This window comes from Tamandua tetradactyla, chromosome 9 (genome assembly GCF_023851605.1).
Source record: "Tamandua tetradactyla isolate mTamTet1 chromosome 9, mTamTet1.pri, whole genome shotgun sequence".
Lineage (NCBI taxonomy): Eukaryota > Metazoa > Chordata > Mammalia > Pilosa > Myrmecophagidae > Tamandua > Tamandua tetradactyla.
In genome coordinates, this window is record NC_135335.1 from 91,060,780 (window position 1) to 91,085,599 (window position 24,820).

Below are 24,820 nucleotides of genomic sequence, written 5' to 3' on the forward strand. Positions count from 1 at the left end.
ATTAAGATTAAGAACATGTGTTTTGTTGGAGTGCAAAATGCAATCTACTATGCTTGGGATTGCTGTTATTGACACCATGTCTCCTGCTTAACAAGCTGTAATTATAGAATGAACTCTATTCCTTAAACTCATAAAGACCTAGTTTTAATGACAGTCACAGTTTTTTTTTTTTGAATTGCCTTTTTTGGGAAGATTATGTGAAAAAAATATTCATAATATGATAAAATATTTTGGATGTATCCAAGGCCTTATTTTGGTCATCAATTTTCTTTTTCCCATTTTCTATCCAGGTGAAGGTAAATAATGATTTTAATTATGAATTTTACAACAGTAGTTGGTCTTATGCAAAATGTACATCAACAACACATACATCATCCACTGAGAAAAGCTCCTTTTTTGGATCTTCATCATCTGTTTCTAATTATTATTCTACCAATAGCCAAGAACTCCATAAGGAAAAGGTCGGTATGAAGTATCAGTCAACTTTTCTATTTTTTACTGGTCTTTAAGTATTGTTAACTTTAATAAAAAAATGTATTCACTAAGTTCCCAACTTTCAATTACTTGAGTAATAGTATGTTCTTTAAAGGGTCGATAGACTATATTTCTTTTAAAATAGTCTTGTCTTTTTATTTCTCCTTAATAATGTATTTATTTAAACTTTTTATCTTCTCATGAAAGTATTTGCTATCATTTGAAAGAATTACAAAAACAACTTACTACCTTGAAATCTGCTTAGAACTATCTCAAATTTCTCGTTCATGATTACTGATGCTGTTATTTTAAATATAATGCACAATCTAAAAAAATCCAATTAGTGCTTATATGTGTGCCCCAAACTCTAAGTATGAGTCTTTTTAGATGTATAAAACTAAAAGATCTTAATATACGCTCTTATTTTTGAAATACCAAAATTTTCATCTGAGGGAGCTAAAGGACTTGTTTTTTAACACTGTTGTTTTGAGATTCTTGGGAAACCTGAACAGTTGAGACAGATTGGAGTAATGGATATATACTTATTGCTGAAGAGCTTCACAGGGGGTTTTGGCATAAGGTAGATCTGTCCTGGACAACATTAAGGGATGTCCGTGATTAGGAAGTGTTGAAAAGACTTCATTGTAATGTGTCATAATCTGTAAGTATCCCTGAATGGGGGATAAATTATATGATCACCCTACCTATAAAGTCATTTTCATGATGTGTATCTTAGGGACACATTATTTTTTATTTTTATTTTAAGATTATTGAGCAGTTAATGAGATTGATTCTTTTTCTAGTTGGGGAGGGAGCTTCTAGTTGGGGAAAGCACAGCAACTTGGCAACATGGTCTTGGTTTAAAAAAAAATTTTTCTTTTTGCAAAATGTATATACAAAAAAGCAATAAATTTCAAGGTACATTGCAATAATTAGTTGTAGAACAGATTTCAGAGTTTGGTATAGGTTACAATTCCATAATTTTGGGTTTTTATTTCTAGCTGCTCTAAGGTACTAGAGACTAAAAGAAATACCAGTATAATGATTCAGCGTTCATACTCATTTGTTAAACATGATCTTCACTGTATAACTCCGCCATCACCTTTGATCTTTCTTCCACTCTTTAGGGGTATTTGGACTATGCCCATTCTAACTTTTTTCATGTTGGAGAGAGCTGTTGATAATATGGGATAAGGGGATGAATCTGGTTGATGTTCTGGAAGGGCTGGCCCCTCTGCATTTTAGGACTTACCTGGTTCAGGGACCTCTCTGGAGATTGCAGGTCTTGGAAAGTGACCCTAGTGCAGAATCTTCTATAATGCCCTAGATATTCTTTAGGATTGGCAGGAATGGCTCTGGTTGGGATCTGGCAGCAATGTCCTACTGAAGCATGTGCAAGCATGAACTCCAGGATAGCCTCTCCATGCTACCTGAATTTTCCCAGCCACTGCACCCCATTTGCCACACTTCTTTTCTTCCTTTTTGCCAGGATGGCATTGTTGATCCCATGGTGCCAGGGCCAGGCCCATGGGGGTCAACGCCCACGCTGCCAGGGAGACTTTCATCCCTGAATGCCATGCCTCACGCAGTGGGGAGGGCAACGGTTTCACTTGCAGAGATGGGCATAGAGTGAGAAAGGCCACATCTGAACAACAAAAGAGGTCCTCTGGCGGTGACTCTTAGGCATACCTATAGGTAGGCTAAGCTTCTTCACCACACACACAAGCTCTACAAGAGTAAGTCTCAAGACCAAGGGCCTGACCGATTGACTTGAGTGTCCCCAGTGTCTGCCATAGTATCTGGGGTTTCCCCAGTGGCAAAGTTCAACAGCTCCATAATCTTTGGCCTTGGGGTTTTAGAGGTGTTGTTTAAAAGAAATTAATGTGGTGTTACTCAGATGTTCTTTCTACTTGGGGCTCCAAAACATCCTTGGTTTACTTCCAGAAGGTGGCCCCCAAAGAGACTTCATCATGCATCATGTATCAAATTTGTACTCTCTGGGTTGGTTGGAGGTGGCACTGATGCAGACGTTGGACAGGGGACTATTCCCAATGCCTTTTTATCTACCATCTAAAGCTCTTTTTACTCTCTCATCTTTCATAGAGCTATCAATTATTGGTTATTCAGAACACTGTTGAAGTGGCTCAGTTCATCAATAACAATCCAGAATTTTTACAACTTGCTGAGCCATTCTGGAAGGAACTCTCCCATCTTCCCTCTCTCTATGACTACAGTGCCTACCGAAGATTAATTGACCAGTATGGGACTCATTATCTACAGTCTGGATCCTTAGGAGGAGAGTACAAAGTTCTGTTTTATGTGGACTCAGAAAAAATTAATCAAAAAGGTAGAGTATTAAAAATGGTTATATAAAAGCATTGCAGGGATTTTTTTCTTCATTGCAGGGATTTTAATGGGGGGAAAATGGTTAATTTAAATTTGACAAATAGAGATATAAATTGCAAAGAAATCCAACACTGAAAGTATCCCTTATACCCTACTCAAAATCTGACGTGCTTTAAGAAAAGCCTGCTTCCCCTTTCTGAGAGTTCCCTAAAATGTGAGTTTAACCATTATTATTATTGTTTACCTCCAGAGGGTGTTGACTGGATTTTTCAAAGACTTTTTAATCTTGCCCTTTCTCTGATTAAATAAAAGCCTCAAGGAAACCTAAATGAGGTACATGCTGATATTCAAGAAGTCAAATTTTTTAAAAAGTATTTTATTTACCTTTATTCTTTACCACTTACATTCCTTTTAAAAATCTGCCACTCTGGCCCAAATATCACAAGTTTGCTTACTACCTAATACTCATAAAAAACTGCCAAATTTTAGTGTATCACTTCTTCATGACAGGTGAGTTACATATGTTAGCAATAATCCTTCTTGCCATCCAGAAGACCAGGCACCATAATCCCTGACCTGCATATTGAGGAAGGAGATGCTATTAAGGGGCTCATTTAAGATCATATACACTGTAAGGAAGGTATTTATTCCTCTATGGCATGCCTCTGCTAGAATTGCCTGTTTTTTGATTAGAGTCAGGTAGGCCTCTGAGTTCTTGCTTTGTTGACTTCACCATGAGGGGAAGGTTCTCACCATCTGCCCCAATGTTGAGTGGTGGGTGAGTGGGGAGAGAGGTGTTTCAGCATCCTCTTCTCTCCAAAGACCTTTAGATTTTAGCATATTCGAGTTAAATTTGCCTCTTCCCACCTTTGTTTTATAGCTTATGCCCACACTGCACTTCCTTCTCCATTGCAAATCACATTCATTTTGATGGTCTTCCCCTTCACCTTTCTTACAACCTTGGAAGAGAATAAGACTTCTTTTGTGAGATTTGGAGGGGTCTTGTAGACTTGCCTTGTGGGTGATTTACAACATTTTTGTGTGTTTTCATCGGACATTTTTTTTTCTTTTGGTAGGTCTCCATTAAACAAGGTTTAACTAGAGTTTGGACTTTTCTAACCTCGCCAGGACTGGAAATGAATATACAAGCACAGTCTTCTGTAACAAAGACCGAGGCAGTGTTTCTTTGGAAAATCAATCCAGCAAGATGTTTAATCTAATCTCGGTTTCACTGCCTGTTTCCCACCTGCTCTCCCCTCCCCTCCCTCTGCCCAGCATTTAAAAGAAATGGGAAAAATTTTAAGATAACAGCTTTCCAAATTGGTAGAAATATTTGTTAAGTAAAAATTTTACTCTTGAGCAGTTTCTGTTCTCTCAAAGCAGAATTTAAATTTAAGAGTAATCAAATTCCCTGAGAGCTATGTCCTACCCCCCTTCCACAATTGTTCCTTATTTGAAGCAATATTAGGGTTATTCTAATTATGGCTAGTAAAATTATACAAGAGAAATACGTCTCCAAACTTCATTATTTTTATTCTCCTTTTTTTTTCATGCATTGGCAAAACTCCATTTGATAATGGGTAGAAATTCTCACATTCTAAGGTTATAAGTCATGGAAAGGATATGGTAGAAACAATAGATATTAAAGAGGGAGAGAGTGAGGCAGTAGAAGAAAGGTTAGGAATTAATTAACATGTGTAGAACCAGAACCCAGCTTTGGATAGCCCAGTAGGTGTGCTGGAGGCCATCCCACTCCTACTTGTATTTGCTGGATGACTGTAAGATAGCACTCCTTGGGGTGCTCATATCCTTTCACTCTTTTTTGTTTTCTTTTTTCTTAAGTTAGATTTTTTTTTTTTTGGCATGGGCAGGCTCCAGGAATTGAACCTGAGTCTCCAACATGGGAGGAAAGAATTCTGCCACTGAGCCACTGTTGCGCTGCCCCATATCCTTTCACTGTTGATTACATAGATACAGTTGCAGGAAACAATCCTTTATCCCTGCTCCCACACTCGGCCACCTGTCAAAGGAGGTCTTAGTGAGTATGGAAATTAAACACATGTCTTTTACATTCTTTCTAGATTTTGATTTGGAGATGAGGAAGAAATGTTCTGCCTCAGCTTTCAGCTTTATATTTTCATTCTCGCAACAAGAATGCAAGGAAGCAAAACAGGCTTTAAAAGCAGCTTCAGGTAATTAAGAAGGGACAATTTGCATTTTAAATCTTCATTCTTGTCTCTTGTGGTTATTTCCTAGTCTCGAAGGGCTTTTTTTCATGCATTTTTATTGAGATATATTCATATATCATATAGTCATCCAAAGAATACAATCAATGGTTCATAGTATCATCATATAGTTAAGCATTCATCAGCACAGTCAGTTTTAGAACATTTTCATTACTCCCCTCAAAATGAAAACAAAAAAGTACATCCATGACACCTCATGCCTTTCATCCCCCCTTAGTATTTATTTATTTTTTTGTCTTTATTTTCTTACTCATCTGTCCATACACTGAATAAAGGGAGTTTCAGTAACAAGGTTTTCACAATCACATGGGCACATCATAACAGCTATATAGTTATACAATCATTTTCAAGAATCAAGGCTGCTGGATTACAGTAAACAGTTTTAGGTATTTCCTTCTAGCTATTTGAATACACTAGAAACTAAAAAGGAATATCCATATAATGCATCACAGTAACCTCCAGAATGACTTTTCCACCACTTGAAATCTCCCAGCCACTGAAACTTTATTTTTTTCATTTTTCTTCCTCCTTTTGTTGAAGAAGTCTTTCTCAATCCTATGATGATAGGGTCTCTAAGGGCTTTTGAAGCTTTTGTATGTGTATTATTCTGTGTGTTTCCTATCTATTTGGTAATTTTTACCTCTGATCTCTCTTTCATGCATCCTAACAGTAAGACATAGTACAGAGTAGAGAGATCACTGGGTATCTCCTGTGTACTATAAATACATTCTCACAGTCCAACTTCCCCTTGATGTGAAGGGGACCTTGCAGTCTTCTGTCCTTGCCCAGTGAGACAAGAATGGCCCAACACAACATTCTATAGTTCAGTCACAAAGGAAAGTGATTTATTAGCCAGCAGAGGTGGGAGGCTTAGTCTCAGTCTGCTTCCCTGAAGGGCTGCAAGAATCAGGGTTATATGCATTATTTGGATCAAAGAGAATTGGGGAGGAACAAAGGAAAATCATGGAGATGACATTGATGAATTCTTTGGGAAATGAGAAAAGTTAGGGAATGTGATCAAATGTTTAGGGAATACAATCTAGTTTCATATTTGGGTTTTCTAAGATGTAATTAAAATGTGCAGAGGTAAGCATTTGATCAGGGGAATTGGTCAGTTGGAAGTCTGTTTACTGTCCAAGTAGTCCAATCCTTCCTTTGTTGAAAGGTCAGAGCAGCTGGGAGAGGATGGAGAGAAAAGCAGAGTTTTATTACTTCTCCTGGGAACTAAGAAACTTAATTACAGGGGCTTTTTCAGTTGGCAAACAAGACTAGCAAAATGACAAGATCAGAAAATTCAGTTCTACTGTGTGATATGGATACTCAGTGCCAAGTTTTTGGTGCATGCTGTTAGTGGTGGTGGTGATGGGGCAAGTGGGATAGGTGATGAAGTGGTCTTTAAGTGATTGAAAGAGAAACTTGGGGGGATAAACTGATATATACTGTGAAGGATCTCAGATGCCATGTTAAGAAATTTGGAATTCATTCTGATGGCTATAGGGTGCCATTAAAAGTTTTTGGGCAGAAATGATGAAACCTTTGATGAACGATTACAAAGGGAAAGGTGTAGAGAAATAAGAGGGACTGAAAGGGGATAGTCAGAGAGAGGATAAGAACCAGAAGAGATCAGTGACTTAGGAAGTACAGAAGAAGAAGAGAGTGGTTGACAGAATGAAATGCTAGAGGGGTCAAACAAAATAAGGAATGAAAAAATATACATTAAATTTGGCAAATAAGAACTAATAATTGCCTTAAAACAAAGCGATTCTGTGGTATGGTTGGGATGGAGGCAAGACTGTAGTGCATTGTGTGAGGTCATAGATTGATCCATATTACAACTTTAATTCTCCTGGAGTGATGGCAGAAATTGGGGTGAAGGTAAAGACTGAGTGCCAAAGTTTTTGGTTAATAAGCAGGGATTCTTGGGATATTGATAAATGACTGTAAGAGAAAGAAGACAGAGCAGTAAAACTAGGTTTATTTACTCATGTACTTACTTCATTCCCAGCTATTTATAGAGCCCTGAGCTGTGTGCTAGGAATTATTCTAGGCACCGGGGTTATAGCAATGACTATGACAGAGGAAGTGCTTGTCTTCATGGAGCTGACATGACAAAGGACACAGGACGTAACTCTGGAAATAAAAACAGGAATGGGAGCATTGGAAAAATGTTGATATCAGTTATCAGCAAGGCTGGCTATTGGAAATAGCTCACCTATTTTATTTTGTACCTAACAAACACTTACTATGCACCAGGTGCAAGTTACAAAAACAAACCAATATATTTCTCCTACGTTGAGTAGGTACTGTTAGTGTTCTTATTTTATAGATAGGGACACTGAGGCACAGAGAGTTTGCCTAAGATCACAATGAATAAAGAGTCAGTCACAAGGTTTAAATGAAGGAAATCTGGCTTCATGATCTGGCTTCTTCAGAGGGGAGTAGAGTCAGAGGGGCTGATTCTTCTGGAGGGACTATCTGGACTGAAAATGAAAAGATAATTGGTTTAAAAATAAATATAAAACTGATTTCTTAGAATCTGTAATTCTTAAACAGGTATGCAGGTTAAAGAAGTAATTCTCAAACTTCAGTATGCATATAAGGATTACCTGGGGAAGCCTGTTAAAATGCGGATTCTGAGGTTTATTCTCTCAGGTATTCTGATTTAATAGGTCTAGGTTGGTGCCCAGAAATCTGCAGTTACCTCAAGTGATTCTAATTCAGAGATTCAAGGATTAAATTGCTGTGATACACTGAACAAGAGGGTAAATATTTGCGTATTAAAAAAAATAGTTATTTCCTGGACTATGCACCCCCTCAAACAAACAAACAAACAAAAAACATAGCTAGCAAGGAAGATGAGAAAGTATTCAGAATGTTTTTTTAAAATTAGGTCTTAGTAATTTCTGGTTATAAAAGTAAAATATGCTCATTTTATGAAATTGATAAAGTTAGAATGTTACAAGAAAGAAAATGTACGTCACCCAAAATCCAATCTGCCAAATTAGGAATTTTTAGTCATTGTCAAAGTACAAATCAATTAAAAATGGAGATAAGAATATTTCTTAAATGGAATAATAGGATTCAGCTAGTATTCAAAACTTTCAGAACATTTTTCTTGTGTTAATGAATGCTTGTACTACAGCTTTTGCTTTAGCATTAAGTATATACCAATCTCCCGTTTAGTTAAATTAAAATATAATTAACACACAGTAAAATTCATCCCTGTTAGTACATAGTTCCATTCATTTTGACAAAGCAAGCAGCCAGGTAAGCACCACCACTTTCAAAATACAGAATATTCAGAATATCCCCCTAAATGCCCTTGTTTTCCTGTGTAGTCAACATCTCTTCCCATCCCCACTCTTAAAAAGCACCAATACTTTTTCTCTTCCTGTCACTTTACCTTTGCCAGAATGTCAAATGAATGAACCAGGTAATATGTTGAGTCTAGCTGTTTCCCTTATCATAATCCATTTAAAATTTATGCCTGTCATTGTGAGTATGTGTATTTCCTTCCTTTGCTGTTGTTGAGTAGTATTAAATTGTAGAGATGAGTCACAGTTTTTTTATCCATCCATGACTTGAAAGAAGTTTGGGGTGTTTTCAGTTTTTGATGATAATAAGGAAAGCCATTACAAGCATTTGTATGCACATAAGTTTTAATTTCCCTTGGCTAAATCCATACGATTTGAATTGTTGGGTCATATGGTAATGTCTAATGATATAAGAACCCTCCACATTGTTTTGAAATGCGGTTTTAATATGCTGCAATCCCACCCTCCTTGTATAAAATATACAATTGCTCTATATTCTTGCTGGAACTTTACAGTGGCTCTTTATTTATTTTAATTCCTCCACTTTAATAGGTGGGTAGTGGTATCTCACTGAAGTTTAAATTGCATTTCCCTAAAGACTAATGATGTCAACTATTTTTTTCATGTGCTTATATGCTATCTCTATATCTTGCTTGAAGAAGTGAAGAAATCTGATTTACTATTTTAATGCATCATTCTTTTGTTGTTGAGACTTAACAGGTTTTTGCTTACTGTTCTTATTCCAGATGCAATGAATAATTTTTCTCCCAACATTTTACTATGAAATATTTCAAACTTATGGAAAAGTTGAAAGAACATAATAAATATCCACATCCTATATACGACAATTATTTTGATATTTTATCATATATGACTATATAATATTTATATTGACTGATTATTTAGCAATATATAAATGTTATATATTAAAAACATTTATATTATTTGCTGAACCATTTGATAAGTTTCAGGCATTGTGACCTTTCATCCCTAAATATATGCATGTATCTTCTAAGAAAAAGAACTTTCTCCAGTGTAACACAATGCTCTTATTACATGTAATAACATCAACAATTCTCTAATATCCTATTGATATTTTGTGGACTTCTTTTTTGGCATGGGCAGGCTCAAGGAATTGAACCCGGGTCTTTGTCATGGCAGGTGAAAATTCTGCCACTGAGCTATCATTGCACCGCCCATTTTGTAGACTTTTTACTTTTATGTTCTTGTTTTCATTTCACTTGTGCATTCTGACTTATTTCATTTGATTTCTTCTTTTATAAGGAACCAAAAACAATGTGTTGCGAGGGGATCCATTTGTCAGAGGGGGAAGTCCAGGACACGTAGCTGGGCTTAGTTTCTTAGAGCTGGACAATCCTGCTGGAAACAAAAGGCGATATTCTACCTGGGCAGAATCTGTATCTAATCTTCCCCAAGTCATAAAGCAAAAGGTATGTGATGCTCTCTTTGAAGCAGCAGGAAGCAGTCTTGTTTATTTGCATTGGGAAATGAGATTAAATCAAGGTGGTTAAACAGAGACTGCTGTGATTAGCATGTTCTGTATCCCAATTATGTTTTGTATAATAAAATGCATGCATCATAATAATGAGAAATAGCAGGTGCATTATCTAGTGTGTTCACATTTCAATTGTAAAGGGTAAATGTCTTGAAACCCCCAAGAGAAGCTAGTGACAAAATTTGCATTTTTAATTTATGACCTAAATTTGATTATGTTTTCCTTTTGTCCTAAATTCAGACGAGTTTATAGATTCTTGTAAGTGGAAGGCAAATAGGCTTGTCCACTGCCACAGCTGTCAGGTCACCCTTCTTCTTGTGGCCGTGGCTTGCAGGGCACTGGTCTAAATGAAGATGGAACCAATTTTGCTGGCAGAAAAAAAAAATTGTGTTCTTACAACACAACATATGTGTTCCTACAGATTACTGAGCTCTGCAAAATTGCACAATAAAACCTCAGGGAAAAATGGGGCTGGGGCGCAACACTCCAAAACTGTATCTGTAATACTCATTAAAAAAAAAAAGAAGATAGGCACCAACAAATACAGTAGCACCATTTACTCATATTAAAGCATTTAGAAATGAATGAATTCTACAGTGGAGGTGGCGTATTACTTGAAAAAGATCTAAAACTTGTTTGTAGATAGGGCGATGGAAGGGTTACGGCTTGTGAGTTGTTGGAAAGTGATAGGAGTAATCTGCAATTGGAGGGACATGGTAACAGCTGATGTGACTGAGTGTGGTTTACAACACAGGCTGTGAACGGAGGTAGGTGTTAGAGCTATGCGTGTGTGTGCATTTCGTATATTCCTATGCATCTCAATTCAGCTGGGTACAGTTTTCTGTGTTCACCTAGTGTTTTTTTTTTGTAGATAAAATTGTACATAAGCAAAGGCAGCAATCACAGTGGAAACAACTTCGCATTTTCGAAACAAGTCATATAGCAGAACTGAGGGCCTGTGATCTGTTCCCTACCCTGGCAAAGCTTGACTTTCAGAGATGAAGAGACTTGGATACATTTTATAAGCTCAAAAATTACAACAGCTTTTCAAATACCCTCCTCATATAATACTACACCCAGTTGCCTCGAAATAAGAGCGTGGGTGAGAAGGGGCATTTTCCCTGGGAAGTCTTACCTTAAAGTCCTATCCGTTAATAGTCAATGACCTATATCCATTGTGTACCTTCCTATACAAATCCTTAAACATCCTAAATTGTTGGTTAGGGCAAAACAGACCTCCCTTCCCATTCTCAACTATGCATCTTTCCACACAGGACTTGCACTATCAGAGCTGTGCTAATTTACTAGCTGGCCAGGAAAGGGACAGGGATAGAAAGCAACATAATCCTGTTGAGAAGAGGTGGGTGGAGATGGAGGGAAATGTAACTGGCTTTCTGAGTTAATCTCCATCACTCACAGTGATGGCTGGAAAGCTGCAGCCAGGTTGTGCCCACTGTCTCTCGAATGCCTCTCTTCCCAGCTTGACGTTCAGTGAATTATAGCCTGAAATTGGCCATTGTGAGAGTAGTTACACTGAAGAAATTGGCAAATGCTACAAATCAGAGACTTTTTGTTCCCTGGAGAGTAGGTTGTTAAACTTTTACCAGCACTGGATCTATGATCTCGAAGTTGGTTTTCATCTGAAATACCAACCCAGAGCAGTAATGTTTACTTGCTTAAAAATTTCTCTAGGAGGAGAAAGTCCATGAGTTCCATTAGAAAAACAGGTGAAGTCTCTTAAAGTTAGGACCTTTCTTCTTAAGTTTAATTGCACTTAAATTAAATTTAAGTGTATTTCCTTTCCTTCTGTCCCCTATAGCAGTGAAAATGTATTGTCCTCAAAATAATCTTTAACTAACTGGAAAATATGCTCCTTAAAAATTTTATGGATGTGTAAGCATAAAAACAAACAAACAAACTTGTCTTTAGAACTACCATATATCCCAAAGAATTGAAAGACAGGGACTCAGACAGATATTTGTACAACAATGTTTATAGCAGCATTATTTACAATAGCCAAAAAGTGGGAACAACCCACATATCCATCACAGATGAATGGATAAACAAAATGTGGTATATGAAAACAATGGAATATTCCTCGGCCTTAATAAGGAATGATATTCTGATAAACGCCAGTATATGGATGAATCCTAAAGAAATCATGTGGAGCGAAATGTCAGGCACAAATTGACAGATATTGTATGATTCCATTTATGTGGAATAGCTTAGAATATGCAAATTTATAGCCGCAGAAAGTACAGGTTATCGGGGATCAAAGGGAGTGGTGGGTGATAGGGAGTTAATACATAATGTGTGTGTGAGGCTTCTGTTTGGATAATGGGGAAGTTCTGGTAGCGGATGGTGGTGAAAGCAGTGCAATATTGTGGATGTGATTAATTCCACTGAATGATATGCTTGGGAATAGTTGAGATGGGACAGTTTATGTTGTGGAGATGCTTCCACATTAGAAAAAAAAAGAGCAGCTAAAGAGACAATGACAACTAAATGTGATACATGATCCTGGACTGGATCTAGTAATGGAAGAGAAAAGACTCAAAAGGACATTATTGGGACACATGAAAAAAATTGCAATATCTATTGTAAGCATATCAATGTTAAATCTTGTGAACTTGAACACTACTTAAGGTGGTTCAATAAGTAAATCCTTATTCTTAGGAAATGTACATAGAAGTGTTTATGTGTTCAAGGAGCATGATATATACAATCTACTCCCAAATGTTTAGAAGATAAATACGCAGATAGATAGACAGTAGATGAATGAATTGATCAATAGATGGATAGATGCAATGATATGGCAAATGTGGCAAAATGCTAAAATTAGTGGATATGGAGTTCTCTGCGTGGTTTTGTATTTTTTTGCAATCATCCTGCAGTTTGAAATTATTTCAAAATAAAAACTTTAAGGAAATAAAAATATTGTTCCTCTCCTGACTGATCTTAATTTTCCCTAGGTTTGTCTAAATTTTGTTGCAAAGAAAGTATCACTCTCTCTCTTTTTTTAAATTTGAACAGGAAACAACTGGAATTGTTATTAAGAGTAGCTTTTGGTTTTGTTTTAATGAGAATTGAGACTAAATGTTCTCCTCTAAAGCACTGATTACTGACAGCGATGTCTTTACCTTCACAGCTGACACCTTTGTATGAGCTGGTAAAGGAAGTGCCCTGTGCCTCTGTGAAAAGACTGTACCTGAAACGGGCTCTTGAGGAGTACCTGGATGAATTTGACCCCTGCCATTGTCGGCCTTGTCAAAATGGTGGCATGGCCACTGTTACGGGGACGCAGTGTCAGTGCCATTGCAAACCCTACACATTTGGTGTGGCCTGTGAGCGAGGAGTCCTTGTAGGGAATCAGGCAGGTTAGTGCACTGAATTTTCCCTAGTCATGCTGACCACAATGAAGTGGAAATTACCCTTCCTCTCTGGCCCCCAAGATTGCGCATTTTCGTGTAGGGAGATGCGAAAGTCTCATCAGGCATTTGAATTTAAGTGTCTCTTTCCCTTCCCCACCTCCAGATTACAGCTACTGTTTATTGTATCTCTATTTCCCTATCTGAATCAATAGGCCCACTGTGCCCTCAGCTCCCCATTCTCCACTAGAATAGAATTATCCTTCCTTCCACAGTCATCTGTTGTCTTAACATAGGTCTATGCAGCTTATGGTACACTGTTTAACCTTTCTGATGGTAAGCTCTTTAAAATGTCTTTATTTCTATTTTGTGTTATGTACAATCAATCAATTTTTTGCAAATGCTTGTTAAGCTTCTGAAGGATGCTCAACAGCGTGCTTGGTGCTTGAGGCTCTTGGTACAGGGCTATGCAGAAGTGACTTTAAGAGTAGGCAAAGTATCACCACAATTTATATAGCTTTGTTTTTATATTTATTTATATTATTTATATGTCTCTCTCCTCTAGAAAGCTCATTTCTTATGTTAGGGCTGTTTGAGTCTCTTTTTTTAATTCCCAGTGCCTAACATAGGGCTTGATTCATCGAAGTCACTAAATAAACATTTAATAAATGAATAAATGAATAAATATATGAAAAATTATGGTGACTTACAGGCAGTGTCAGGAAAGTATCCTTTCACCCAAATATCTCCCCAAGTAGTCTGTCCTGGTAAACTGAGATTCCATCGATGTGATTCATTATTTTGCTGCTGAGATTTCTAGTTATCTGTTAAAATGAAAGCACCCCTTGCTGGTAAGGATTAAAATGGCAGTTACAACATATTAAGTCATTATTGCCCATCCTTACATCCCTGTTAATATATCCAGGTTGACTTTATTAAATAAATTTCTAATTAGGAAAATATAAGGAAGACCATGGGAAAATGTTGTGCAAATTAGTTTAGCTTTGGTGTGTGTGATATTGAGTGGGTATGGAGTGGGGGGAAAAGAAGGACATGGGCCACACAGCGTAGAGATAGCTAAGGGGTAATAAAGCACCATCTATTATTAGGAATCAGTGCTTTGGGAGAGGGGTTCTGAGATCATTTCCCAGCTAGGAGAGCAAGACTCTTAGAATGGGGTGCAAATTCCCTCCTGCCTCCTCCAAGGGGTAAGATGGGAGAGAATGCTAGAACTGTGAATGTTGCATAGGCCCCTCCAGTGGAAGGTGGCTAGGATGGGTTGAAGAATTTCTGTGGACTGGAGAAGGATGCTGGAAGGAGGTAAAAGAAATGGCTTAAAAAGCATTTCTCTTACTTACTCATTTCCTCATCTTGTAAAGAGCCAGGCCTGGGGTTAGCAGCGCGGCCATGCTCTGCTCATGCTCAGTCACTTCCTGAATAATAAGAACTTACTTGCCTTGTTGAGGAACTTGAGATAATGCAAAGAACCTGAACTCGGCCAGGAGTCCAAGTTACAGTCTGTGATGTGCATCTTTCCAGCTGCTACAATTTTGGGCACAACATTTAACCACTTACTCTTTCTTCATTTCCTCGTCTCTCTCTTTTTAAAATTTTAACTGAATATTTTATTAGAGCAGTTGTAGGTTTACTGAAAAATCATGCAGATAATACAGAGTTCCATATACTGCTTGTCCCCCACAGTTTTCCCTATATTAATATTTTTGCTTTAGTGTGGTACTTTTGTTATAATTGATGAAACAATATTGATATACTGTTAACTATAGTCCATAGTTTACATTAGTGTTCACTCTTTGTCTTGTATGGTCCTATGGATTTTCCCATTTAAAACCACTTTCGATTTCACAATTCAGTGGTGTTAATTATGTTCTTGGTGTTGTGCTACCATTACCACCATCCATTACCAAAACTTTTTCATCAACCCAAATACAAGCCCTGTACAATTCAAGCATTAACTTCCCCCTCCCCATGCTTACTGACTTGGCACCTGTATTCTAATTTCTGATGTTATGAATGTGTATATTCTAATTATCTCATATAAGTGAGATCATGCCGTATTTGTCCTCCTTATCTTTTTTTTTTTTAACACGATAAAGTTTATTCCTGACTAGGGTTATACAGTCCTGGGTTGATATGGTTGCTCCACAAAATCATCAGAGAGTCACAGTTCCACGATCTTGTTCTATCATGCATGGTTTCCATTTCTAAGGTTATGTCCTTCTTATCTCTTAGTGGAGATAACTGGCCTCCTGCCCATCTCAACTCATTGTTGCAAGTAAATAAATGATACAATTCATGCAAAAGTGCTTTGATACAGTTGTAAAACAATATTTTAAAAATATTATTTCTAGAAAGAGGCTAACACAGTCTTATATGGACATTCCAACTCAGCGTATGGGATATTCTGGCTATTCTAGAAAATGCCGGTGAACAGTGTAAAGTTATTAAATACCCAGAATCCTCTGCTCTTCCAGTAAACACATCAGCAGGAAGCATAGGACTAAACTCCGAAATCCTCTTATCCAAGTACTTACTGCAAAACCTCCCTCTTATCTGAAACAGGAGGGGTCGATGGAGATTGGAGTTGCTGGTCTGCTTGGGGTCCCTGTGTTCAAGGAAAGAAAACGAGGAGCCGAGAATGCAATAACCCACCTCCCAGTGGGGGTGGGAAAGCGTGTATTGGAGAACCATCAGAAAGCAGGCAGTGCGAAGATGAGGAGCTGCAGCATTTTCGGTAATGCAGACCAGACCTCCTGGCACTTACACAGAACACTGTGCCCCATGCAGGAAGCGAGGAACACAGGATTGCTGCTATTGAAAGATTCGAAAGTTACATGTGATTTTTATGTCTGACTGCTTTACCTCTTAGCACTGGGTCAGCCGAAGGAAGCAGACAGGTCATGGCCTCCTGCCTTACATTTCTGTGATTCTGGCTTTCTTTACCTACATGTTGCAAAACTGGGTCACTGGGGGGCAGTCCAGCTGAGTGGGGAAGAGCATAAGTTTAGGCATCAGACAAGACTACTTGCTGTATAACCTTGGGCAAGTTACTGGCTATACCTCTAAAATGAGGCTAATAATACAGGAAAAACAAGAATGGGATGCTGCCAAGATTTAACAAGTTAAGTGTGTAAAGTCTTTAGTAAGGTAGATGGCATAGAGGAAGCATTCAATAATGTAAGTATAGCACTTTTCAGATATACCCCTCCATCTCCCTCCCTTCCTTCTTATCCTCTTCCTCCTCCTCCTCCTTCTTTATTAACCCAGACATTTGAGATGGATGATATCTTGACTGATTATGCTAGTACTCTGGTACCAACTTCCCATTTGCTAGAATCTTTCAAAAGTGACCTTAAAATTTCATAATTGATGAATCAAACTTCTGAATTTTTTATGCCACCTTCTACAGGTTTTTTTTTGGAGGGGGGTGCATGGTCTGGGAATCAAACCTTGGTCTCCCATGTGTAAGGCGAGCATTCTATCACTGAACCACCCATGCACCCCGCACCCTCCATGGTTTTAAACTGTTCTTATTAACCTCTTCTAACCAGGGACTTGGCAAAAAGTTCATATAAGATTATTCGAAGGTCGTTTGAGTTGAAGAAAGATGTTTGCATACCTGGTTGAAGCATAAGGAGATGCTGTTACTTATTCTGGGGTCTTTGTGCCTTGTAATCTGACAATAATCAATATCTCTTACTTGAGGAAGCTGGCCAGCATTGGGATTATTGTGGGAGGAGAATGCTGGGTTTCAGAACATAGCTCTCTGGAAAGATGAGGGTTTCAGAGGCCTCTGCCCCAGTGGGGGTATTTCCTCTGTCTCTTAGATATGCAACTGGAGGGAGGGAAGCATCTTAACGAAAGCATTGAAGGAATTTTATGTCAATGTTCAGTGGAATGGAAATCTACTGCTCCTCCTCAGTTAAAACAGGAAATTTATGACCTTCACTTGCATTTCTCTTTCCTCAGTGTGTGGCAAGAGTATAAAGAACTCAGCTGAGAAGGAGGTACTTTCACAGGTTGTTTTGTAATATTTCCCCTCAGATTTTGTATCTCTAGAGTGGCCATAATACGGGGGTAAATTAACCTCAGGGACTATTGAAAATCATTGCTTAATGATGGATGCTATCATTTATCATTTGCATCATTACCTTCTCCTTCCAGAGGTGGCCATGGTGATAGTAAAGTGTTGAGACTCGAGCATTGGTGAGATGGTCTTAGGACTTCCTCCATCTTCCTAGTAGGTCTAGGAAGCAGATTCCTGCCCCAAGCCTTAATCAATCTTGTTTACATCAAAGGATCTGCTATCAGTCATATATACTGCAGAAAAAACTATAGGAACTTTGTGACTCATTAATTTTCCTCATTGCTTTTAAGAGGTAGAAAGAGAGTGATTTTAGGAGCTTACTCAGTGGATCTGAATCCAGTTCTGGTATCAGTTTATAACTGTGGATAAATTATTCAAATTTTCTGGCCTTTGCTTTCTTCACATATCTCAGAAGCTGCAGTGAGTACAAATTGAGATAATGTATACATGAAAAGCAACTTCCATGGTACCCAAGACATAATAAATGCTCAATAAAAGATAGTATCATTGCATGTCTCACAGGGTCAATAATTCTAATTGCCTTACTTTAAAGACAGAATTAAATCAGTGTTAAAGGAATTTGAGAACCAAACATGAGGAGAAAAGGTTTTTAATTAACTAATTTTTTTCTTTTCATTCTTTTCATCTATTTTTCTTATTACTGACCTAATATCGATTTAAGTTATTTAAAGCACTTTTATTTTGGAGGTTGAATTTATATTTAAGTTTTCTACCTCAGAATATGGTAAAATATTTGATTCAGAACACGTTTAAAAGGTCACATCAATGTGCCTACATGAATGGACTCCTTTCAATATAAATGAAGAATTCACTGTAGTGCAAAAGTATTTATTAAACTGAAGAAATCAATCACATTAATTATATGTCTTCTTTCCTTTTCCTTTCAGATTGCTTGAACCACATTGTTTTCCTCTGTCTTTGGTTCCAACAGAATTCTGCCCATCACCTCCAGCCTTGAAAGATGGATTTATTCAAGTTGGTTATGAAAAATACATTTTTATCTCTACATTTACTCTTTCTCCCAAGTTCCATCTCTCAACTGACCATAATCTATTTCTTTTTTCCATGGTGAAACAGTGCTAAAAATCTTTTATGCAAGCACTTTAGTTTTAACAGTGAGGGTTTTAGTTTGTAACTTTCCTTCTTTGGCCTGAGGTAATGAGAATCCTGCAGAAGGTTGTGTACCTTCTGTGGTAAGGGAAATCAGTATTGCTGCCCAATGAATTAGAAATGTAATCATGTCACAGGGCTACTAAACATTTCCACTTTGGACATTAAATTAGGAATCTACAAGCAAGTTCTTCAATTTAAAGAACTTTCCTTATTCTTGCCACTGAAAGAAGCTTAATGTGGGTGCTTGGGATGAGATATTAGTTCTGGAGACAACAAGACATTTAGCCAGTGTCTGGTGAAATATGGGCCATTCTACTTTGAGCAATTTTCTTGTTCTGGAAGGAACAAGAGTCACCTGTCACTTGTCCTCTTGGGAAATTTTCATAGTTTGGAGGTCTTACTCCCTATTACAATGAGGCTTTGGCCCACACATCAGGAAGTCTCTTGGTGATTTACAAAGGGTATAGTGTTCACCAGGATTCTCTCAAAGCTGCAAGCCTTACTTTCCCATTGAAGGATTTTGCCTATCAAATTCCACACCCTTGAGCCTAGGCTATACTCACTGAGAGTTTGCTGAAGTTTCCTCAAGTGTAGGTCTTATTGGAAGATGGAAGAAGTATGTGAGTGTGGGTGAGTGGAGAACAAGTACAAAAATGAGCCTTGGATCTCCACCATCCAAGAGAAACATATACTCACACTATGACACCAAACAAATTCATTGACTTTAGCAAATCATGAAGTTGTTGTTCCAAACTCCAGTGCATGATGTGCCTTCTAAGGAGCCAGAGGTTCCAAACGCTGCTCCATTGAATGGTACATCAGAGCCAACTCAGTAAACTTAAAAATATTCCCCCTAATCCTGTATTTCTGATTTAGAAGGGCTGGGAGTCTGTCCTTTAAAAAATTTGCTGCTCGTGGTTCTGATGGAGAGAGAACCAGAAATATAAGGGAAGGAAACAAGAAAGACCACAAATGAGCATGATTACCCCTAATCGGTACAGATTTCAAATTCTTCCTCACTTTTCCATGAAGTTCACCTCCTGGCACTATAAGCTAATGAAAAGTCCTTGAATCTGATCAAGTTCTAGCTGCATTTCCTTTACACAGATAGAGTTGGGGGGGTGGGGTGGGAGGAGATTGACATCAGACTGAACATTTTTGGTTGTTCATACTGGCATTTATTAAGAGATATTGCCAATGAACTGCCCATAACCTCTTAATACAAAGAGTTGACTGATGAAGAAGTCTTGAGAATATGATAACATATTGCATTTCCTAAAAATACAAGGGAAAGAAATTACTTGGACAGTGTCCATTAAAGTAATTTCAGTGAAATGCTTAGCACAGGATTTGGTATTTTGGAAGTAATCGATAAATTATGGTGCATTAGTGGCTTTATTGCAATTAATGGCGTATCTATGCTGCTGACTAGGACTAAATAAGAGAACATGGTTTTATAAATAAGTTTCTAAATCAGTTATTTGAACTTAGGTTGCCTGATGATTAAAAGAAGGTATGATTTCCAGGCAAACTATGTCTAAAGAAACATTTTGTTAATGCAAAATAGGCAAACCTTAACTTTTTCCATCTTTTATTTATTTATTTTTTTTAGGGTGAAGATGAAAAGTTTCCTGTTGGGAAAAACATAGTATACACTTGCAATGATGGATATTCTCTTATTGGAGACCCTGTTGCCAGATGTGGAAAAGATTTAAAGTGGATTGTTGGAGAAATGCACTGTCAGAGTGAGTCGTCTCGGTTGTAGTACATAATTTAAGATGAGTCAATAATGTGGAAAAGAAAACGATCAAGATAAATAACTGCTCACTATATGCTCCATGTTTTGATTACTCTTTCCTGAGAGGCTGATCTGATCCAGTCCTAGTTTCAGGCATTCCCTGAATAAGTCCTCAGTATTCTCTAGTTGGTAGTGCTCAAGTCAGGTGATGTAAATATTATTGCAATTTTAAACTATCTGGTAGATACTAGAATAGGCCAGGAAGCTCAGTTCTCCAGTTAGATTATTAGGGGTGCACCACAGCCAATCTACTTCCTTAAGTACTTTGGATCTTACTATGTTCAGGCTTGGAGTAAGTGTTTCTGCATGCCAGACCACTCCCCAAACTATTCTTTGTCTTCCTTCTCGGTTGTACTACAATGTAAGGTTGTTTAGCAGATAGATCAACAGAGGTGTGGAGATATATTATTCTTATTGCAATTTGTCCATGTTTTGTGAGAAAAGCTCTAGTGCACATACACAGTTTTCTTTGGGATATAGATATCTTACAGTGGAATTTCTGGGTCATGTCTCCAGATTTAGAAGATGCTACCAGATAGTCTTCAAATGGTTGTACCAGTTTATATCCCTGCCAGAAATCTGAGAGTCAGGATTCCTCTGTAGCCTTACCAACACTTGTTATCTATTTTCCAAAAATTTTAGCTATACTGGTAAAGTGCATATTGATTTTTTCCTAATGACAGATAATGTTAAGCATGTTTTCATATGTTTATTTGCCATTTGGATATCTTGGTTGAAATGACTATCGAAGTCATTTCTGCCTATTTTTCTAATTGTCTATTTTTGTCTTCCTGATTTGAAGGATCTTTCTTTTTCTCTTTCCCCCATGTGCCTCCTGGAGTCCTAGATTGGAATAGAATTTAAGTATTCACTTGTTAGGAATAATAAAGCTGGTAGTTGGTTCTTTGAAGAAATTGATAAGATAATTCTGCCTGAGGAGCTTCCATTCTTTCATCATGAATCTATTGGTGAAAATTATCTGAAAAATTTTATTCACCAATGTTTTTATTTTGCCTTCATGTTTGAAGCATACTTTTACTGGGTAAGGAGTTGTAGGTTAGCAGTTATTTTCTCTAAGCCCTTTTAAGATATTATCCCATTGCCTTTGGATTCATCGTTTTCTAGAGAAATCAGCAATCAGTTTTACTATTTCTCCTTTGGAAATTATGTCTTTTTTTCTCTTGCTGCTTTGAAGATTTTTTTGTGTGTTGGAGGTAAGTCTTTGTTTTTCAGTAACTCTACTCTGATGTGCCCACATGTGATTTCTTTTTTTTTTTTTTTTTTATCTTGGTTGATGTTCAAAGAACTTCTTAAATCTGTGCTTTCATCTCTTTTGTCAGTTTTGGAAAATCTTAATCATTATATATTCAAATTTTGTTTCTGCCTTATTCTTGTATACCTTTCCTCATGGGACTCAAATAGTACTTTTTTTTAGACCACTTTATTTTCTTACATTCTTTTCTTTGTTCACATCTTTTTTCTCTCTGTGCATTATTCCGAGTTCTTTATTGATCTGTCTCCCAGTTTTATTAATTCTCTGTACAGTTGTGTATAATCTGCTATTAAGAGCTTGAACTCTTAATTATGTTTTGGTTTTCAGTTCTAGATGATTCTTTTGTTTTTACTTTATTGTACTTTCTTATTCACTGGTGAAATTCTCTATCTTATCATTTATTTATATTTTTTAACATATTAATCACAGTTATTTCAAGGTCCATATCTGTTAAATCTATTATCAAGATTTCTGAAGGTCTATTTCTATTGTTTTTGTTGTTGAATTTGGTAAATTCTTGTCTTTTTGAATGTTTAATTAGTTTGATTGAATGCCAGGCATTATGCGTTAAACATTGAAGAAATATTTTGAAGCTTTGGATAATGTTATCTTCCTCTAAAGAAGATTTAGTGTTGTTTCTGGTAGGCAGTGAGGGTAGGTTCTAGTCAGGGTTTGAGCTAATTTGAAACTGGGCTTTGGTCTTCATGATATTTTATTTTATTTTTCTGGTTTACCTTTACTACTAGAGTTTGGCCATTAAGTGATCCCATTAAGTGATAGCCATTAAGTGATCTAGTGTAGTACTAGATTTCTCCCTGGGTTTCTCTTTTTAAATAGAACCAGACTTTAATTTTTTTTTTTTTTTTTTTTTTTTTATTAACGGAAAGAAAAAAAAGAAATTAACACAACATTTAGAAATCATACCATTCTACATATGTACTCAGTAATTCTTAACATCATCACATAGATGCATGATCATTGTTTCTTAGTACATTTGCATCAGTTTAGAGGAACTAGCAACACAACAGAAAAAGATATAAAATGTTAATATAAAGAAAAGAAATAAAAGTAGTAGTAATAGTAAAAAACAACAACAACAAACAAACCAACAAGCAAACAAAAACAAAAAAAAACCCTATAGCTCAGATGCAGCTTCATTCAGTATTTTAACATGATTACTTTACAATTAGGTATTATTGTGCTGTCCATTTTTGAGTTTTTGTATCTAGTCCTGTTGCACAATCTGTATCCCTTCAGCTTCAATTACCCATTGTCTTACCCTGTTTCTAACTCCTGCTGAACTCTGTTACCAATGACATATTTCAAGTTTATTCTCGAATGTCCGTTCACAACAGTGGGACCATACAGTATTTGTCCTTTAGTTTTTGGCTGGATTCACTCAGCATAATATTCTCTAGGTCCATCCATGTTATTACATGGTTCACAAGTTTATCTTGTCTTAAAGCTGCATAATATTCCATCGTATGTATATACCACAGTTTGTTTAGCCACTCTTCTGTTGATGGAGATTTTGGCTGTTTCCATCTCTTTGCAATTGTAAATAATGCTGCTATAAACATTGGTGTGCAAATGTCCGTTTGTGTCTTTGCCCTTAAGTCCTTTGAGTAGATACCTAGCAATGGTATTGCTGGGTCGTATGGCAATTCTATATTCAGCTTTTTGAGGAACCGCCAAACTGCCTTCCACAGTGGTTGCACCCTTTGACATTCCCACCAACAGTGAATAAGTGTGCCTCTTTCTCCGCATCCTCTCCAGCACTTGTCGTTTTCTGTTTTGTTGATAATGGCCATTCTGGTGGGTGTGAGATGATATCTCATTGTGGTTTTGATTTGCATTTCTCTAATGGCCAGGGACATTGAGCATCTCTTCATGTGCCTCTTGGCCATCCGTATTTCTTCTTCTGGTAGGTGTCTGTTTAAGTCTTTTTCCCATTTTGTAATTGGGTTGGCTGTCTTTTTGTTGTTGAGTTGAATAATCTCTTTATAGATTCTGGATACTAGACCCTTATCTGATATGTCATTTCCAAATATTGTCTCCCATTGTGTAGGCTGTCTTTCTACTTTCTTGATGAAGTTCTCTGATGCACAAAAGTGTTTAATTTTGAGAAGCTCCCATTTATTTATTTCCTTCTTCAGTGCTCTTGCTTTAGGTTTAAGGTCCATAAAACCACCTCCAGTTGTAAGATCCATAAGATATCTCCCAACATTTTCCTCTAACTGTTTTATGGTCTTAGACCTAATGTTTAGATCTTTGATCCATTTTGAGTTAACTTTTGTATAGGGTGTGAGAGATGGGTCTTCTTTCATTCTTTTGCATATGGATATCCAGTTCTCTAGGCACCATTTATTGAAGAGACTGTTCTGTCCCAGGTGAGTTGGCTTGACTGCCTTATCAAAGATCAAATGTCCATAGATGAGAGGGTCTATATCTGAGCACTCTATTCGATTCCATTGGTCGATATATCTATCTTTATGCCAATACCATGCTGTTTTGACCACTGTGGCTTCATAATATGCCTTAAAGTCAGGCAGCGCGAGACCTCCAGCTTCGTTTTTTTTCCTCAAGATGTTTTTAGCAATTCGGGGTACCCTGCCCTTCCAGATAAATTTGCTTATTGGTTTTTCTATTTCTGAAAAATATGTTGTTGGGATTTTGATTGGTATTGCATTGAATCTGTAAATCAATTTAGGTAGGATTGACATCTTAACTATATTTAGTCTTCCAATCCATGAACACGGTACGCCCTTCCATCTATTTAGGTCTTCTGTGATTTCTTTTAACAGTTTTTTGTAGTTTTCTTTATATAGGTTTTTTGTCTCTTTGGTTAAATTTATTCCTAGGTATTTTATTCTTTTAGTTGCGATTGTAAATGGGATTCGTTTCTTGATTTCCCCCTCAGCTTGTTCATTACTAGTGTATAGAAAAGCTACAGATTTTTGAATGTTGATCTTGTAGCCTGCTACTTTGCTGTACTCATTTATTAGCTCTAGTAATTTTGTTGTGGATTTTTCTGGGTTTTCTACATATAGTATCATATCGTCTGCAAACAGTGATAGTTTTACTTCTTCCTTTCCAATTTTGATGCCTTGTATTTCTTTTTCTTGCCTAATTGCTCTGGCTAGAACTTCCAACACAATGTTGAATAATAGTGCTGATAGTGGACATCCTTGTCTTGTTCCTGATCTTAGGGGGAAAGTTTTCAATTTTTCCCCATTGAGGATGATA

At 37.1% G+C, this 24,820-nt stretch overlaps 1 protein-coding gene across 1 annotated transcript in view; it reads left to right on the forward strand.

Annotated features, from left to right (window-relative positions):
• C7 (complement C7) overlaps nucleotides 1-24,820 on the forward strand; it is a 70,741-nt gene that overhangs the window by 31,007 nt on the left and 14,914 nt on the right. Inside the window, exons 7-14 of the mRNA XM_077117064.1 lie at nucleotides 291-461; nucleotides 2,578-2,821; nucleotides 4,902-5,012; nucleotides 9,665-9,831; nucleotides 13,045-13,273; nucleotides 15,845-16,016; nucleotides 18,278-18,365; nucleotides 20,116-20,248. Of these exons, the coding sequence (XP_076973179.1) occupies nucleotides 291-461; nucleotides 2,578-2,821; nucleotides 4,902-5,012; nucleotides 9,665-9,831; nucleotides 13,045-13,273; nucleotides 15,845-16,016; nucleotides 18,278-18,365; nucleotides 20,116-20,248 (1,315 nt within the window). The remainder of the gene's footprint in view (nucleotides 1-290; nucleotides 462-2,577; nucleotides 2,822-4,901; nucleotides 5,013-9,664; nucleotides 9,832-13,044; nucleotides 13,274-15,844; nucleotides 16,017-18,277; nucleotides 18,366-20,115; nucleotides 20,249-24,820) is intronic.